This window comes from Stegostoma tigrinum, chromosome 16 (assembly GCF_030684315.1).
Source record: "Stegostoma tigrinum isolate sSteTig4 chromosome 16, sSteTig4.hap1, whole genome shotgun sequence".
Taxonomy (NCBI): domain Eukaryota; kingdom Metazoa; phylum Chordata; class Chondrichthyes; order Orectolobiformes; family Stegostomatidae; genus Stegostoma; species Stegostoma tigrinum.
Window position 1 is genome coordinate 247,064 of NC_081369.1, and position 19,888 is coordinate 266,951.

The 19,888-nt window shown below is 44.0% G+C and overlaps 1 protein-coding gene across 3 annotated transcripts in view; it reads left to right on the forward strand.

Moving 5' to 3' along the window:
• ccdc102a (coiled-coil domain containing 102A) overlaps window positions 1–19,888 on the forward strand; it is a 172,157-nt gene that overhangs the window by 108,431 nt on the left and 43,838 nt on the right. For all 3 annotated transcript variants that reach the window (XM_048546642.2, XM_048546643.2, XM_048546641.2), the window contains exon 6: window positions 8,187–8,396. In XM_048546642.2, the coding sequence (XP_048402599.1) occupies window positions 8,187–8,396 (210 nt within the window). The remainder of the gene's footprint in view (window positions 1–8,186; window positions 8,397–19,888) is intronic.

Here is a 19,888-nt window from a genome sequence, read left to right on the forward strand (position 1 = left end):
TTATCTAAGGAAACATATTGGAGGCAGTCCAGAGAACTTTCAGTCGGTTGGTGTTGGGTATGAAGGCACTGTCTTACAAGGAGAGTCTGTTGATTAGATTAGATTCGATTCTCTACAGTGTGGAAACAGGGCCTTTGGCCCAACAAGTCCACACAACCCCTTGAAGCGTCCCACCCAGACCCATTCCCCTATAACCAACACACCCCTGAACACTACGGGCAATTTAATATGGCTGATCCACCTAGCCTGCACATCTTTGGACTGTGGGAGGAAACCGGAGCACCTGGAGGAAACCTACGCAGATACGGGAGAATATACAAACTCCACACAGACAGCCAACCGAGGCTGGAATTGAACCCGGGTCCCTGGCACTGTGAGGCTGCAGTGCTAACCACTGAACCACCGTGCCGCCCTTTGACGGTTGGTTGGTTGGACCTTTACTCATTGGAATTTAGAAGAATGAGAAGCAACCACCAAATTCTTAGGGCTTTCTCGGGTAGGTACGGACAAGTTGTTTACCCCTGTGGAAGAGTCCAGGAATAGAGGGCATTGCCTTGAAGGAGGGTAATCACCCTTTTCAGACACCAATGGAGAAGAATTGCATCTGGTAGTAGGTTGTGAATCTGAGGAATTCTTCATCAAATGGAGCTATTGTAGCTGTGTCATTGACTGTATTCAAGGTTGGGATAGACAAATGTTTAATTTTAAGGGAATCAAGGGTTAACATAGAACAAAGAACAGTACAGTACATGCCCTTCGGCCCACGGTATTGTGCTGAAATTTTACCCTCAACCTAAGGTCTACCTAACATCCACCCCAACTGTATACTATCATCCGTATGCCTATCTAATAGCTGCTTAAATGCCCCGAATGGGCATTCCCTGCCCCTACCACTCTCTTGAGTAAACAGCCTACCTCTAACGTCTCCCCTGTATCTACCTCCACTCGCTTTTAAAACTATGCCCCCTCATAAAAGCTACCTCCACCCGAGGAAAAAGGTCTCTGGCTGTCCACTCTATCTATACCTCTATCATTTTGTATATCTCTATCAAGTCACCTCTCATCCTTTGTCTTTCTAAAGAGGAAAGCCCTTGCTCTCTCAACCTTTCCTCTTAAGACCTTCCGTTCATTCCATGCAACATCCTGGAAAAGATGCAGAGGAGATTTACCAACACTCCCACATCTTTCCTGTAATGAGGCAACCAGAACTGGACACACTACTCCAGATGTGGCTGAACCAGGGTTTTGTATATCTGGAGTATAACTTCGCAGCTCTTGAACTCAATCCCTCTATTAATGAAAGCAAACACATGATATGCCTTCTTAACAACTCTATCCACCTGGGTGGCAGCTTTCAGGGAATTGTGGACATGAACCCCAAGATCCCTCTGCTCCTCCATGCTGCCAAGAATCTATCCGTTAAGCCTGTATTCAGCTTTCAAGTTTGTCCTTCCAGAATGAATCCCCTTACACTTTTCAGGTTCAAACTCCATCTGCCACTTCTCAGCCCAGCTCTACATCCTATCAATGTCCCTTTGTAACCTAGAACATCCCTCCGCACTATCCACAACTCAACCCACCTTTTGTATTGTCTGCGAACTTATTAATCCACCATTCCACTCCTACATGCAAATCATTCACAAAAATCACAAGCAGATGATGATCCGGAACAGATCCTTGTGGTACACCACTTGTAACTGAGCACCATGTTGAATGTTTTCTGTCCATTACCACCCTTAGCCTTCGAAGGGTCAGAATCCAATCCTCTACATTTCCCCCTCTACATTGAGCCTACCATGGGCAACTTTATCAAACGCCTTACTTAAATCCATGTATATCACATCCACTGCTCTACCTTCCTCCATGTGTTTGGTCACCTCTTCAAATAATTCAATAAGGTTTATGAGACATGATCTACCCCTCTCAAATCCATGCTGAATATCACAAATCAAAGCGTGCCTATCTAAGTGATCATAAATCCTATGTCTCAGAGTCATTTCCAATAATTTGCCTACCACTGACATATGACTAACTGGCCTGTAATTTCCGGGGTTATCCCTACTCCCCTTTTTGAGCAAGGGAGTGACGTTTGCCACTCCCCAATCTTGCGGCACTGCCCCCCTGGACAGTGAGGACAAAAAGATCATCGCCAAAGGCCCTGCAGTCTCTTGGTTTCTCAGGTTATGGCAGGAAAGTGGAGTTGAATATCATCAGATCAGCTGTATCATTGAATTGTGAAGTTGCCTCAGTGGACTGAATGGCCAACTTTTATTCCTAATTGTGTTCACTGCTTTTGATTTGAGAATGCAGTTTGAGATCCCTTTGCTCAAGTGGGAGATGTTCTGTTGCCAGTGTGTTTCTCATTTAAGCTGAGGTGAAAGTCAGTTGAGGTTGATTTAAATCCTGTCATAGATTAACATTTAAGAATAAAGTGTGCTGTTTTGCTCAGTATGTTGTGATGGATGAACGAGAATCCTTGCACTTATGATTTGGATGGACGATTGGGAGAAGATGAATGGTTTATTTTTCAGGTCTCACCTTTCGTTAGTTACATCAGACCGGAGTGTATACTGTTGCAGAGATGAATGATCCTTTGCTGAAATCTAACTGGAGAAAGATTATTTATGACAGAGAAAATTTGGAGCCATATAGTATGAGATTTTTACAGACTGAGAGGGGTTGATTTAACACTCTCTTGTCTGGATGACTGGTTTGCTTTTCAGTGTTAAAAGCATGGGTTAATTCTGTGCCAGCTGAGAGCTACCATGAAGGATTCTCCTTCCCAAAGTTTCCCCTTGCTTGAGACGTGGTAACCGTCAAGTTTAACCACAACCAGTTACAGCACAGTACAGGCCCTTCGGCCCTCGATGTTGTGCTGACCTGGCATGCCGATCTGAAGCCCATCTAACCTACACTATTCCATGTACGTCCATACGCTTGTCCAATGATGACTTAAATGTACTTAAAATTGGCGTATCTACAACTGTTGCAGGCAAAGCGTTCCATTTCCTTACTACTCTGAGTAAAGAAACTACCTCTGACATCTGTCCTATGTCTTTCACTCCTCAATTTAAAGCTATGCCCCCTCGCTGTCTTGTGCTCTCTTGTAAGACCCTTACAGACAAAGATTCTTCAGTTTTATACTGCCATTCCATTTATCACACTGGGTATCAAATATTTGGTTTAATTTCAGCATCTGGATGAATAGCTTCTGTACATCAGTATATTCAATGGTGCCTGACTTTTTTTATGGCATTCAAAGTATTAGCGATCACTAAAATAGATCAGTCAGTTCTGTTCTTGTGATGTTAGGTGTCAGAAATTGGCATTTCTAGTTTGCTTAACTATAGGAAGCAGCTAATTATTCTTAGTGAAGCTGCTTCTCCAGTCGTAACATTGGATGTTTGAGATGGAGTTCTGTTTGTGTAGAGTTTGCATGTTCTCCCCATGTCTGCATGGCTTTCATCCAGGTCCTCTGGTTTCCTCCCACCAGGCCAAAGATGTGCAGGTTAGGTGGATTCGCCATACTAAATTGCTTCATAGCATCCAGGGATGTGCAAGTTAGGTGCATTATCCATTGAAAATGCAGGGTCATAGGGATAGAGTAGTGGGGTGGGTGTGGGTGGGATGCTGTTCAGAGGGTTAATGTGGAATCCTGGGCTGAGTGGCTTGCTTCTACACTGCAGGGATTCAAGATTAGATTAATCGAGGTTTAGTACAAATTTCTGTCAGCTTTTGTCAGTTGGAACTCCTTTTAATTCCCACCAAAATACAAATCATCCCAAACTCTGTCTGGTTCCGTAACTGGCATCAACTCTCATTAGCCTATTGATGTGTGTCTTCTAACCTACAATGGAGCCTATTCAGGTGGGGCCTCTTTTCAAAAAAAAACTTGCTTTAAAATTCTTCCAGGATCTCTTCCTTTCCTATCTCTCATCTCCTCCAGCTGCACAATCTTCCAAGGCACTCATGCTGTCCTAATTATCTCTCTCGAGTATTTCCAAGTTAAACACCTCGTCATCAGTGGTAATGCTGAAACCCTGATTGTAGAATCCCTTCATATGCCTACTCTACCTCTCTTTCATCATCTCAGATTCTCTTTTAACCTTCATTGGGCTTTACCATGTTACCTAGTATCACTTTGTGTGGCCTTGTATGCCATTTGGTTTTAAATTGCTGCAGTGAAGCACATTAGGATGTTTTATTCTGTTAAGGGTGCTATACAAATTTGTTTCATCTTTGTAAATACTGTCTTTAAATGCTCAATGCTGCCCAGTTGAATGGATTTATGCGTTTTCTGACTTCCTTGTGTTTCACGGCTTGAGCAGTCAGAGTTCCATTATTTTGGTGTTATTGATTATTCTCAATAAATATTCTCTGTTGACCTGTGCTAGCTGTCAACTTCTCACCCTGTGACTATGGATTTAGGGAGCTGACTTTTACATCGCGAGATACAATATTATGTGGAACTTGACCTTTAAAACATGAGCAGTCAACTTGATTATCTCCGAACTGCACAGGATGTTGATAGCAGGAAGACCCAATGGATCACAGGCCAGGAAAGGCAGAAACTCAAATCTGTTTACAGTAAAATAAAATGCTTAGAAGTGAATAAAACACCTCGTTATCTTTATCATCCTCCTGTTAGAAAACTTTCATTTCCATTAAACTACATTTTATCTAAAAGATAACTGAGCATAGCAAAAGGAATTCCTTTCTACCTGTTCTTGGTTGTTGAAAACTTGCATACTGTGTATGGTTTAAAACCTGAATTGTTACAAATGGATGTTGCACCCACTAAAATGTGCTGTTTATGTCCAACTTCCTACGGCCAGCTAATTATGATTTGAGGTGCATATTTGGGCAAATTCAGAGAATAGAGTTGTGTGAGCAATGAAAAACCTATTGCAGAAACCTAGTTCACAATTCCTAAGTTTAGAAAATAACTTCCAGTTCATAATTTGAGTTCAATATTAAATGTGTATTAAATAGAAACATCTGATTGAGAAACTGTCAAAAAAAATTCTGAAGTAAATGCAATTCGAACAACCCTGGATAATTACAGTTCAGGATCAGTTTGGGCCTCATGACTCATGAAGTTTTCCCTTCAAGATACAGGAAGAAATCTACAGTGATCTTAACAGAACCTTGTGCCAGACATCAACTGAGTCAGTTTGAAATAGGAGGTACACTTGTCGGATATCTGCTTGAAGCCAGAACAAGGAGCTGAGGCATCCGTAATAATGAGGTCTTAAATAAAACTTGAAGGGTCACTTAGCCAAAAATCTATATAAGAATCTCCATAAAATTTTACCACAAAGAATAACTAGAACACTGATAACCCAAGTGGATATTAGAAAATTAAAGCATATCTTGTCAGTTGGTTTTGAAAAAAAGACTGAATTTTTAATATTGTTATATCAAAGATGTTGCTAAATTGCCAATAGTGCCCAGGAGTGTTTCGGTTAGACATGGGAAATGCAGGATAGGGGAATGGTTCTGTGTGGAATGCTGTTTGGATGGGCGTTGTGGACTTGTCGGGCCGAATGGCCTATTTCCACACTGTAGGGTTTCTATGATTCTATGACTTAGAGTAATTTAAAAAGTAGAACTGAGTTAATTGTCTATGTCACTGCAAACAGAAATGTTAAATTTAATGGTGCTTTCTTTGTTTAATTTTTCTTGGTGAGGTTTGTTTTGTTTAAAAATGTGAACTTGTGGGCTTCGCTCTGTCAGTTGATTTCTGCATGCTTGAATTGCTGTTTTAAGCATTAATGGTCCAAAATAGGATCATAACAAATTTAAAAATTAAATCAAGAAAATGTCAACAATTGAAAAGATATATCTAAGTCTGTAAAGTCTGATGCAAAGGATTTGAACACTTTGTCAGCCTTTGTCAATCCGTAATGGGGTTGCAGGCAAAAATAATGGGTTAATTATAATTAATCTTTCAAAAGCATAGAGCAGGCAAGATAGGGCAAATGGTCGTCTTGTGTGCCTTAAGTTTCTATAATTGCATGAAGCCCAAGGTGAAATACGGGAGGCTGTGGACAGGTAAGGCATTGAGCTAACATCTCAGCTCAATAGGAAGTGATGGTCCTTTCCCCACTCCTCGGTCAATGGTGCGTTCAGTGTTGAGGGAGGCACACTGTGCTGTAGGAGTTGATGGTCCTTTTCCTTGCCCTGTAGACATCCTATGTTGAGGGAGGTACACTGGCTGAAGGGGCTAGCATTCCCATAGACTTGTGCCAGCCATGCACTGCACAGCAACATTGACTATAAGCAGAGTGACATTGCTTATTCTAGCCTCTATGGTTACTGCCAGACATCCAGGTTTGATTCAAATATTGTTAAGATGGTGTTAAACTGACGTACCATCTTAGCTGCAATGTCACTGTGTGCACAACCTGCTGAGACTTCCTCGGAGCAACCCATTCTTAGATTTTAAAAAGCTTGCACTTGTCTTTTATGAACTCAGGATCCCTCTATACTTGGCAGCCAATAAAGCTTTTATTGATATTTGATTGTAGGGTGGAAATCCTGCAGCCAGTGTGCACACAGAATGATCTCACAAGCAGCACTGCAATAATGGCCAGATAACCTGGTTTAATGATTCTAATTGAGAGAATCATTGACCAGGACACCAAAGAGAGCATCCTGGCTCCTCTTTGAAACCGTGCCAAGTATACCCACCTGAAAGGGCAGATTGGACCTGATATTAGACACTGCGGGTAAGCAACAATATATGTTCTGTGCTCCCATCCGGTGTTGGAAAATGAGGTAAATTGGGAGAGGGCAGTGTGTAGTGCAACCTGGGTGTCCTTGTGCACCTGTCACTGAAGGTAATCATACAGATGCAGCAGGCAGTAAAGACGGCAAATGGTATGTTGGCCTTCATTGCAAGAGGTTTCGAGTACAGGGGCAGGATGTATCATTGCAGTTCTACAGGGCCTTTGAGAGACCACATCTGGACTATTGTGTGCAGTTTGATGTCCAGTTCTGAGCAAGGTATCTTGCTGCGGAGGGAGTGCTGCAAAGTTTTACCAGGCTGAATCAGGGGGTGGCGGGTCTAACATATGAGGCAAGATTGACTAGGTTGGGAGATAATAAAATGTGAGTCTGGATGAACACAGCAGGCCAAGCAGCATCTCAGGAGCACAAAAGCTGACGTTTCGGGCCTAGACCCTTCATCAGAGAGGGGGATGGGGGGAGGGAACTGGAATAAATAGGGAGAGAGGGGGAGGCGGACCGAAGATGGAGAGTAAAGAAGATAGGTGGAGAAGGTGTGGGTGGGGAGGTAGGGAGGGGATAGGTCAGTCCAGGGAAGACGGACAGGTCAAGGAGGTGGGATGAGGTTAGTAGGTAGCTGGGGGTGCGGCTTGGGGTGGGAGGAAGGGATGGGTGAGAGGAAGAACCGGTTAGGGAGGCAGAGACAGGTTGGACTGGTTTTGGGATGCAGTGGGTGGGGGGGAAGAGCTGGGCTGGTTGTGTGGTGCAGTGGGGGGAGGGGATGAACTGGGCTGGTTTAGGGATGCAGTGGGGGAAGGGGAGATTTTGAAACTGGTGAAGTCCACATTGATACCATATGGCTGCAGGGTTCCCAGGCGGAATATGAGTTGCTGTTCCTGCAACCTTCGGGTGGCATCATTGTGGCAGTGCAGGAGGCCCATGATGTACATGTCATCAAGAGAATGGGAGGGGGAGTGGAAATGGTTTGCGACTGGGAGGTGCAGTTGTTTGTTGAACACCTCCGCTCAGTTCGCAACAAACAACTGCACCTCCCAGTCGCAAACCATTTCCACTCCCCCTCCCATTCTCTTGATTTAGAGCGGAGATGAGAAGATATTTCTTCACTCAAAAAGTGGTGAGCCTGTGGAATTCATTACCACAGAAAGTAGTTGTGCTCCTGAGATGCTGCTTGGCCTGCTGTGTTCATCCAGCCTCACATTTTATTATGATGCCAATGTTGAATGTATTTAAGAGGTGACTAGACATAGCACTTGGGTGAATGGAATTTAAGGTTATGGGGAGAAAGCAGGATGAGGCTATTGAGTTGGCCAATCAGCCATGATCATGAAGAATGGCAGAGCAGGCTCGAAGACCCAAATGGTGGTCTCCTGCTCTTATCTTCTATGTTTCTATGTAATTGATCTGCTAAACATTGCTTCATTACTTTATGTGCACAGATGGAGCGGCTACAGGCAGAGAACACAGCGGAATGGGGCAAGAGGGAGCGTCTTGAGACTGAGAAGCTGAACCTTGAAAGAGAGAACAAGAAGCAGAGGGCACAGATTGAAGATTTGGTCGAAGTATTGGCCAAAAAGAGGAAGCAGGCAGCAAGTGCCCTGGACACTGACCTGAAGACAATACAGACTGAGCTTTTTGAAAAGAATAAGGTAAAGGAACAGTGCATTTGCAATGATCTATTGTAGTTGTGACAGCCAAAGAGGCATCTGATACAAAATTGACGCCAGAGCAATATTCTGTCAAGACCCAGTTGACAGCTATAATCATGGTTGGAGAATATTTCCTCACCTGCTTTCTAGTCACAGTGATGGTGGCGGCAGAAGTTTTGAAACAACGAAAAAGGCAGTAAAGTATCACTGACTGTACAAAGCCTGTAGCAGAGGACGAACAAACCTTTGGGAGATGATTAATAATTTACACAAGCACATTTAAGGTTGAGAAAAGTAGTCCAGGAGTGAAATGAGCCAAACGTGCTCAACCTGTGATTCAGCTTCACCTCTTCCTTCTAACCTTAGCTGGCTGTCTGTCTTCTCCCTTGTACACCAGTGTGTGCTGGTTCTTGCTATCAAGATGTAAGATACTGCATAGGGAGCTCAGGCTGAGAACTAAATTTTCTCATTCATTACATTATTGTCATGTGAACTTTGTTACTGATAAACAGTAAAATACAGGGCATGAACTGACAAGAAATTAACTGTAAAATGTTTGTTTCCTGTAATCCTTTCTTCAATGAGTTTATCTCGTCTATTCTGCCATATAGCTGACCTAATCAAAGACATGGATTTTTCACTGTGAGAATAAGGGTTCCTTCTGTTGCATAGACTGCAGTGGAGCACAGTGAATGCATGGACAAAACTATCTTGAGAGCATACTTGATAGTACCGGTGGAGGTTTGACAGAGGGGGAAAAGAAATGGGGCAAACGACAGGAGTCTGGAAATGAGGGAAGGGGCAAGTGGTGTCTGGCAGCAGGTGATAGGAACATTTGATCCTTGGGAGGGGGGAGATTCCTGTCAGGTGTGGTGGGTAGAACGGAGTGGTATCTGCATACGAAGTAACAGTGAGAGTCAGAGACAAGGGGAGTACCTAGTGTCTTGGTCGCCAGGGCAAAAGTAGAGTACAGGGGCAATTGGGTGGGTGGGGGAGAGAAGAGTGGTGACTGGGATGAGTTTCACGTAGGGTGTGCAAATTGTGGTGTCTGGCACCTGATAAGTGAATGGGGGAGGTATCTGTGGTACTCGAGGGTAGGGGCTGGTGGTGGTGGAATTGGAGTTTGCAGGTGGGTGCTGTGTAACAGCTGTGTCAGGAGGGTGGTATTGGTGTAGCTTTAAATTGAAGCAGTATCTCTTTTTGGTCCTGGTGTAACATCAATGTTTTTCCACTAAAGAGATAGCAGTTAGAAAGAGCAAACACTACAAAAGATGCTGGGAGAGTCCTGTATCCTGATGTTGTTGTTCTTTTGTGTGTTCTGAGAATAGGAAAGATTTCAAATGGATGACGATAGAGGCTATGTCCCTTCTACCTTGATATTGCTGCTGTAGCCTACTTGATGTGAAGTAGGGTACTGGCAGACCCACACACTTGTGCTACCTTAAAGGAGACAGCTTTTGACCTGTCTGTGGCGATATTTTCCATGTTGCTGTGCAGTTATGCCGTGCTCAGCTTCCTGAAAACATTACCTGAGAGGTATTATCAATGAAGACTATTGACAACTAGACATCAGAAGGAGGAAATAAAGTCGAAGGATACTTGATTGCGGGCAAATCGTGAATTTTCAGTTCTTCACTATGACTTTACCTTTCAATATCCACCTTTATCCTGTACCTGGTCATTATGTAAGTAAAGCTGTAAAGATATTACAGATTATTTCTATTTGCTATGAGAGCACTAGCACTATTCCATTCAACACAGCGGTGGTGTAGGAAACTCCAATCAGAGCTCCTGCTGTCCTTCTGTTTCCTTCTTTTTTCCTTCTTCTTTTATTCCCCCTTTGGCCTCTATGTGGGCCGCAGCCTAGTCTACCAGCAACTCATGGCAGATCCCAGCCCGGTTCCTCGGCCATGTGGTGGCTCTCAGCCGTGTTTCTCGGCAGCATGGCAGGCCCCAGCCTGGTCTCTTGGCAGCTAATGGTGGTATCTCAGCATGGTGTATAAGTGGATTCTGCCTGCAGGTAGTGGGGGAGATTGGTGATGTGACAATTTCAACAGCAGTGATGGTATCTGCTGCAGCAGCAGCAGCATTGAGATCTGACGGCAGAGTGAGATAAGCAGAGAACTCACCAAAGACTGTTGAACCTTTAACTTATTCCTTTGTTGTTTATAGCTTAGGGGTGGCACAGTGGTTAGCATTGCTGCCTCACAGTGCCAGGGACACAGGTTTGATTCCATTCTCGAGCGACTGTCTGTGTTGCACGCTTTCCCTGTGTCTGTGTTGGTTTACTCTGGGACCTCCGGTTTCCCCCCTCAGACCAAAGATGTGCAGGGTTCAATCACCCAAACTAGCACATTTTCAGAGAATGAGCCAGACCCATGCCACATACAACAGCAGAGAGAGTGTCTCACATCTGATGGCCAGATTTTTACGTGCAATGGAGAGGGAGGGCTGCTCCCAAAAGAGTAGCTTCTATCTGGCCTTGGCAGTATGCCCCTCACCAAGATTGTGTCTATGCCCTGCAGCTCCCCATTTCCCCCCCACCCCAAAAAAAAACCATATCCCCAGCACCATCAGATAATCTGACCTGATAGTGTTGGAAGTAAAGGATCATTCGGCCCAGTTCCCAAAGAACGTGGCCTCACTCAACCCAATTTGACTTGGCTCCAGAGGCTGCCTCAAATTGGTTGAAGATGCTCATGAGAGTGTGCACCAATAGCAGATCCAAGCAGAAAATGGTGACGCGCCTGCAGTGCACAAGGAGGCTTTGACCTGCCGGTCTCCGCTGTGCGGAAAAGTCACCCCTCTCAGTCACGTATCCTTCCTGATGGACTCGGCAAAGATCTGAACAGAACGTACAAACAAAGCAGAAGAGAGTTGGCAGCCCTGCCTGACTCCAGATCTGATCAGGATGCTTTCTGATTCCCACCACTTGATTGAGACTCCACTAATGATGTTGGTGTAGAGCAGTAGGATCCAATTGCAAATTCTTTCCCCAAAGCCCATTTTGGACAACACATCCCATGTCTCATCAAAGGCCTTCTCTTGGTCGGCTGACGAGGCGAGTGTGCACCACTCCCCCTTCCTACATGTAGGTGACCATATCCCTGAAAAGCATGAGGCTCTCGGAGATCGTCATGCCTGGTAAAATTCAGGTTTGGTCAGGGTGAATCACCAGTTCCAGAGCAGACCTGATCTGGCTGGCGATGACCTTTAGACAGGATTTTGTAGTCTGCAACAGAGATAAGAAATTACTTGTCTCAAAGGGTCATGAATCGTGGAGTTCACTAGTGTGTGGTGGATAATAGGATGCTGAATAAATTTAGGGAGCCAGACAGACAGATTCTTAATTAGTAAAGTGTTGATGGGTCACTGAGATCAGGCAGGATGTTGAGGCCGAGCGCGATCAGCCATAATAATAACATGTGGTGGAGCAGGCTCTTTCAGTAAATAAATGCTTATCATTTCACACTGTGACAGTGAGTATCTCACTTTCTTCTCCTGTCTTCCAGACCCTGTGTTCCTTCTATTTTCGCTCTCTCCTGATTGCTGTTTCTCTCTTCCTCTCTTTCTCTGTCTTTGTTTCCTGTCATTCACTTCATTTCCATACCAACACGTTTCTGTTATGCATGTTTTGTTTTTAAAATGAATCTTTTTTAGCAATGTTTTGAATGTCCCACCTCCTCTATACTCACTGTTTCAAATGCCCCCTCTTCTGTCTTTTTTTGAATGTCATCCCCTCCTTGTTATTTCAAATGCAACCAAACCCCTCCACCGTCTCTCTGTAGCCTCTTCTGTCTCTGTTCTTAATGCTTGTGCCTGTGCTTTATACTTGGAAGTGGACCCTTTGATGAGTGAGATGTATGTTTTTAACATCATAGGTATGGTTTCATCTTGTCACTGTGTCAGGCTGCCCACCACTGGTTTTCTGCCTTGTGCTGTCAAATCTCAATTTTCAATAAGGCATGCTGATTACTTTTGGCATATCATGGTTTTAGTTTTTGCCGTAAAGTGTAATTCTCAATCTGTGGATTGCTTGCACTTGTCTCCGATGAATGAAAGGTATCATAGTGTAACTGCTGGGTAATCTGTCAGACCCGAACCTGTTTGTTCTGAGCAATTCACATAGCCCGTCAAAGCCCTGTTAACAACATTGCAAAACAAAGCTTATACAAAGTGAATTTACTTTCCCAGTTACATATTTGATTTGTATTTCTGTCGCACGTTTAGAATAAAGAAAATTACAGCACAGGAACAGACCCTTTGGCCCTCCAAACCTGTGCCGATCCAGATCCTCTGTGTAAACCGGTCATCTATTTTTCAAGGATCTGTGTCCCTCTGCTCCCCGCCATTCATGTATCTGCCTAGATACATCTTAAATGACACTAACGTGCTTACCTCTACCACCTCCACTGGCAACGTGTTCCAGGCACCCACCACCCTCTGTGTAAAGAACTTTCCACGCATATCTCCCTTAAACTTTTCACCCCTCACCTTGAAATCATGACACATTGTAATTGCCTCCCCCACTCGGGGAGGGGGGGGTGGTTTGAGGAGAAGCTTCTTGCTATCCACCCTGTCCATATCTCTGATTTTGTAAATCTCAGTCAGGTCACCCCTCAACTTCTGTCTTTCAAATGTAAATAATCCTAATCTACTCAACCTCTATTCATAGCTAGCGCCCTCCATAGCAGGCGATATCCTGGTGAACCACCTCTGCACTCTCTCCAAAGCATCCACATACTTTTGGTAATGTGGCTGTGCGCAGTATTCCAAATGTGGTTGAACAAAAGTCCTGTACAACTGGAACATGACCTGCCAACTCTTGTACTCAGTGCCCTGTCTGATGAATGAAAGCATGCCGTATGCCTTCTTGACCACTCTATCGACCTGCGTTGCCATCTTCAGAGTACAATGGACCTGAACACCCAGCTCTCTCTGTGCATCAATTTTCCCTAGGGCTTTTCCATTTACCGTATAGTTTGCTCTTGAATTGGATCTTCCAAAATGCATCACCTCGCATTTGCCTGGATTGAACTCCATCTGCCATTTCTCCGCCCAACTCTCCAATCTGTCTAAACTCTGCTGCATTCTCCAATGGTCCCCTTCACTATCTACTACTCCACCAATCTTAGTGTCCTCTGCAAACTTGCTAATCAGACCATCTGTAACGTACTCCAGATCATTTATGTATATCACAAATAACAGTGGTCCTAACACAGATCCCTGTGGAATGCCACTGGTCACAGTTCTCCATTTTGAGAAAGTCCATTCCACTACAACTGTCTCCTGTTGCCCAACCAGTTCCCTATCCATCCAACTAATACACCTTGGATGTCGTGTGACTTCACTTTCTCAATCAGCCTACCGTGGGGAACCTTATGAAATGCCTTACTGAAGTCCATGTGTATGACATCCATAGCCCTTCCCTCATCTATCAACTTTGTCACTTCCTCAAAGAATTCTAACAAGTTGGTAAGACCTGACCTTGCCTGCACAAAACCATGCTGCCTATAACTAATAAGCCCATTTTTTCCAAATGTAAATAGATCCTATCCCTCAGTATCTTGTCCAGCAGCTTTCCCACCACTGATGTCAGGCTCACAGGCCTAGAATTACCTGGATTATCCTTGCTACCTTCTTAAACATGGGAACAAAATTAGCAATTCTCCAGTCCTCTGAGAATTCATGCTCAAGATGCTGCAAAGATATCTGTTAAGGCCCCAGCTATTTCCGCTCTCACTTCCCTCAGTAAGCTGGAATAGATTCCATCCAGACCTGGGGACTTGTCCACCCTAAAGCCTTTACGAATACCCAACACTACCCCCCACCCCCTCCCCCGCCGCTTATGCTGACTTGATGACAGTAAGCAAACATCTATCCCTCACCTCAATATCCGTCATGTCCCTCTCCTCAGTGAATACCGATGCAAAGTACTCATTAAGAATGTCACTCATTTTCTGACTCCTCGCATAACTTCCCTCCTTTGTCCTTGAGTGGGCCAACCCTTTCTCTAGTTACCCTCTTGCTCCTTATGTACCAATAAAAGACTTTGGGATTTTCCTCAACCCTGTTTGCTAAAGATATTTCATGACCCCATTTAGCCCTCTTAATTCCTCGTTGCGTATTGGTCCTACTTTCCCAATATTCTTCCAAAGATTCGTCTATTTTCAGTCGTGTAGACCTTATATAATATTCCCTTTTCCTCTTTGCTAGTTTCACAGTTTCACCTGTCATCCATTGTTCCTTAATCTTGCCCTTTCTATCTCTCATTTTCACAGGGATATATCTGTCCTGTGCTCTAATCAACATCTCTTTAAAAGTGTCCCACATATCAAATGTGGATTTACCCTCAAATAGCTGTTCCCAATCCACGTTCCCCAGCTCCTGCTGAATTTTGCTATAGTTGGCCTTGAGCACTCTTCCTTTGGGGCCACTCTCGTCTTTGTCCATGAGTATTGTAAAAGTTATGGAATTGTGATCACTAATCCCAAAGTAATCCCCGACTGAAACTTCAACCACCTGGCTGGGCTCATTCCGCATCACCGGGTCCAGTATGGCCCCTTCCTGAGCTGGGCTATTTACATACTGCTCTAGAAAACCCTCTGGGATGCTCCTTACGAATTCTGCTCCGTCTGAAACCCTAACTCTAAGTGAATCCCAGTCAAGGTTGGGAAAATTGAAATCTCCCATCACCACCACCCTGTTGCTCCTACATCTTTCCATAATCTATCTACATATTTATGCTTCTATCTCACGTTCGCTCACCTCCAATGATTCTTTTCCTTGTAGCTCCTCATGACGTGTTTTAGCACCTGGCCAGGTTCCTCCAACTCTGCCTCTGATAAGGTCAGTTCGTAACTTGTCTCTTGTGCCTGGAGCATCTTCAGGCGGCAAAGGTGTCGAGGTAACGACATTGACCGCGTCCATCTCAGCATCTGAGATCTGTTCACTGCTTTTCAAGAGATGGTGAATCCACAGGTTCTGGAACTGTAGGAGAGGCAGTTGAAGAGCTGGGCACGTTTTCCTCCTGCACCATTTATGACTTTGCAGAATTCAGTTGGTCAATATTCTTGTTGCACCTACCTGCACCTCATACGTCACTAGGCCGGACTTTGTGGTGACCGTGCCTCTTACCTATGCAGGGCCATTCTGTCAGTTCCTACACCAAACTTCAACCACTTAAGTCAGCCTTCCTTTGCGGAGTCTTGCTTCCGGTACTGGTGTTCCTGATGCAGTTTCAACCTCTACTCCCAAGATCTGGGAATATCAGGTTTAACCTGGAGTGGAGTCTTCTCCCCATTAGCATCTCTGCTGGAGCTATCTCTAATTGCATATGGTGTGGTCCAAAAATCAAATAGGAACTGGGATAGTTTGGCATTTAGTGAAGCTGTCTGCTGTTTCTTTAAGCCTACATTCAAAGTTTGGACTGTTCTTCCGGCCAGACCATTGGATGATGGATGGTATGGAGCTTTTCTTTTCCAAACAATACCGTTCACCTTTTGGAAATACTCATACTCTCTGCTGGTAAACAATGACCAATTGTCTGTGACCAATGCTTTCAGGAGTCCATGTCGTGTAAACTCAGTGTAGGTGTTCTGCAAAGCGGTCCCCAAGCCTCCACTTGGTTTCCCCGATCTAGAGGAGACCACAGTGGGAACAGCGGATGGAGTATACCACATTAGCACATGTGCAGGTGAACACCTGCTTGATGTGGAAAGTCGTCTTGGGGCCTGGGATGTGGGTTAGGGGGGAGGTGTAGGGGCAGGTGCAGCACTTCCTGCGGTCTCTTAATTTTAGCCTTCTCAGGAATGAGTTGGGTGAACCTTCTCCAAACTGGTTCAAATTCAGTGAAAAACCTTCATAAGTAAGGAGGTCAAAGTATGTTTGGCCTCACCAACATCGTGCATGACTTTTAAAGGAGGTTGCTGTCACAGAGAAAGGGTTCCTCTGCCGCGCACATTTGTCCACAAGCTCGATGCAAAATAGGTGTCAGTATTGCAAAACATTTCAATAGATTATTATAAAGTAATTAACACAACTTGGAAGTAATTGGCAACTCGTCACTGTCTAACAAGAAACTTGTCATGCTTGTTAAAAGCATAAAAGATGGAGCAAGGTGCTGTCAATGATGAGAGAAGCCTAGCTGGACCTCTTGTCAATTCTGCCACAAATCACACTATAGCCCAAATTGCTCAGACACCTGTAATATTTCATCTGATGTTATCTTTTAGGGATAGTCAGTGCAGACTTTTCCCATCCGTTCAAACCAAGTGGGTGTCATTGGCTCCGCCCACCTTTATTGTCCATCCCTAATTGCCCCCGACAGCACTTAGGAGTCAACCACATTTCTGTGGGTCAGGAATCACGTACTCGAGACCAACTAAGGATGGCAGTTTCCTCCCCTAAAGGATGTTAGCAAAGAAACACCATTTATTGTGGGATCTGGATGGCTCAGCAGTGTAGCAACTGTCTGACTGGTCAGGTTGGAACTTCACACAGACCTTGTGACGTGTGTGAAACAGAATGAGGCAAGGATACCTCTAGAAGCTGGCTGAATCGGTCAGTCTTTCCCATTTTTCTCTGCTCTAATCTTCTGTTGAAAAAGCTGAGAAACTACATTTGAACGTGCCGGACCAAGTCATTCTAAAACTTAAAGACTAAATGAAAGACCCCAGGGGCAATCCAAGGAACCAAAGAAACACAGAATAATCATTGCTGTGACCCACCAAAGCATCAGCAAAGAATCAAAAGAATTGTGAAATCAATCCTTCTAGTTTTATGCTGTGGACTAGTGAAACTGAACTGAACTGTTCTCCCAACTATTTTTCCCTCCACTCATAACATTTGTGTTTTGCTGCTTTTTGTCCTGTATTTGCGTACAGGAATTATTTTTAAAGGGGCAAAAATTAAGTTACATAAATTAGAAGCTATCTTTTAACCAGTCTTTGCGATAACAAGGTGTGGTGCTGGATGAACACAGCAGGCCAAGCAGCATCTTAGGAGCACAAAGGCTGACATTTCAGGCCTAGACCCTTCATTTGAAAAGGGGAATGGGGAGAGGATTCTGAAATAAATAGGGAGTTGCAGCAGGAGAGAGATCCCCTGAGGTTGGTCCGGAGGGAGGAGGATAACTTCGTCAGGTTAGGCATCGCTGGAAGAGACTTCGCAGTGAGGTTAAAATTTTGATCAGAGATAATGGGAACTGCAGATGCTGGAGAATCGAGATAACAAAGTGTGGAGCTGGATGAACACAGCAGGCCAAGCAGCATCAGAGGAGTACAAAAGCTGTCTTTTACTGTTCTTGTTAAAGTTAAGAGTGTTACAATTGATAGAGGATTCTTTTTTTGGTTCCTGACTGGTAACAACAGTTAATAAAAAGTAAATTGGAGTTGATAGTGATTACATCAACTCTTCCAACGTGTGTTGACTCTAGGAATAGCTGGGCTTGACTTCCAGCATACCATCCCAGTGAGTGATAACAATATTGTCATCCTGGCTTTCAGTCAAACTAATTCATCTCACTCATCTGAGCTGCTAATTTACCTGAGATCGTAGGAATTTCAGATGCTGGTGAATCTGAGATAGTAAGGTGTCGAGCTGGATGAACACGGGCCAAGCAGCATCAAAGGAACAGGAAAGGTGATGTTTTGGGTCTACACCCTTGTTCATCCAGCTCTACACCTTGTTATCTCTATTAATTTACCTATTTTGTTGCAAGAACTTTGCATGGGATATGAGTAGCTTTACTCCTTCACAACCATGTCACCTTTTGTGACTTGTCCTTTATTTATTTTTCAGTTTCTTCTTGACCATTCTTATTTTGCGCAATGCTATTCTGCCATACAGCATTTTTCTCAGTGCCTTCAATTTCATTCTTTCTTGAATCTTCCCACCAGCCCTCCCTTCATTAGTTTCAAGTCAAATGTACCACCCCGGATATTGGATTTGCCAGGAGTCTGATCACAACCCACTCTGAAGTGCAACACAAATTAGCAGCTGTCTCTTTCTCCAGCATGTGCTACACATCAGAGTATCTGAGCTGCTGAAACTCAGCAGCAGTGTATAACTGTGAAAAAAGGAAATAGTAAAAAGCTTCAGCCAGCAGTAAAGTTGGAAAAGTTAGCATCTTGAGGAAAGTAGATGGTATTAGATTTAGATGGACAACACCTGTCAAGGTCATGGTGACACTATCTCAGTTATAATCAGCAAATCCAGCTCCACCAACATGTACCTCTTTGGAATCAATTGCAAAATTTAAATCCTGTATTGGGCTTGTGTGCAAATCATGAGTATGGCTCTTCCTCTGCATCACTTTCCTTATTGCGACCAAAACACATACTCGACCTGACTTGGAAGTCAGGAGTGAACACCTGTAGCATCTTTTAAGATTTCTGCTGAATGGTAAGGACAAAACCCCATGCAGAATCAAATAAGTAGGTGAAGCTCTTTAACGAACATTAAAAAATTACATGCTCCATGTTTGATATCATTCACCATCTTACAGGAACTGATAATAAAACAAAAATGGAGTCCTAAGGTAATAGTTATCCATATTTTGTGTCTGGTGACTCCTCTTCAGAACTGTTCTGATGAAGAATCACCAGACTTGAAGCATTAACTTTGTTTTCTCCCCACAGATGCTGCCAGACCTGTTGAGTTTTGTCAGTAATGTGTTTTTCTGACAGGAGTTTTTTTTTGCATTGACTAAGATAGACAGCAAGTGTCCAAGTGGCAGAAGCTCTATATGAGCTCGGACTTTTCTCTCTGGAGAGAAGGAGGAAGAGAGGTGACCTGATCGAGGGTGTACAAGGTAATGAGAGGCATGGATAGAGTTGATAACCAGAGACTTCCCCAGGGCAGGATTGACTGCCATGAGGGGTCATAGTTTTAAGGTGTTAGGAGGAAGGTATAGAGGAGACGTCAGAGGGAGGTTCTTCACCCAGACAGTTGTGAGCGCATGGAATAGTTTACCAGTGGTCGTCATGGAAGCGGAGTCATTAGTGACTTTTAAGCGACTGCTGGACATGCACATGGACAGCAGTGAATTGAGGGGAATGTAGGTTAGGTTATTTTATTTTTAGATTAGGATTATTTCACGGCACAACATCGTGGGCCGAAGGGCCTGTACTGTGCTGTACTTTTCTATGTTCTGTGATCAAAGGCAGCTTTATCAACATCACAGAAAGGATTCTTTAAACACGTCTTTGAAGTACACATCTGGGAAACCTGTGAACAGCTAGGTGCTGCTGAATAAATTGACATTGTTCATGACAATGTGTCACTAACTGCATTGTATAGTGAGGTTGTGTGCATGGACAGATCGCAAAAACTGCAGCAAAAATAGTGCAACTGTGCAGTAGCAGAGGGTGGGCCTTTAAATGGCGCATAAAAGGGACACCATACAAGGACACAATATCAAGAAGGCGATATATCATTTGCAGAATTCTTCCTCATATTATTGAACTCTATTACTAAACTGTCAGAAAGCC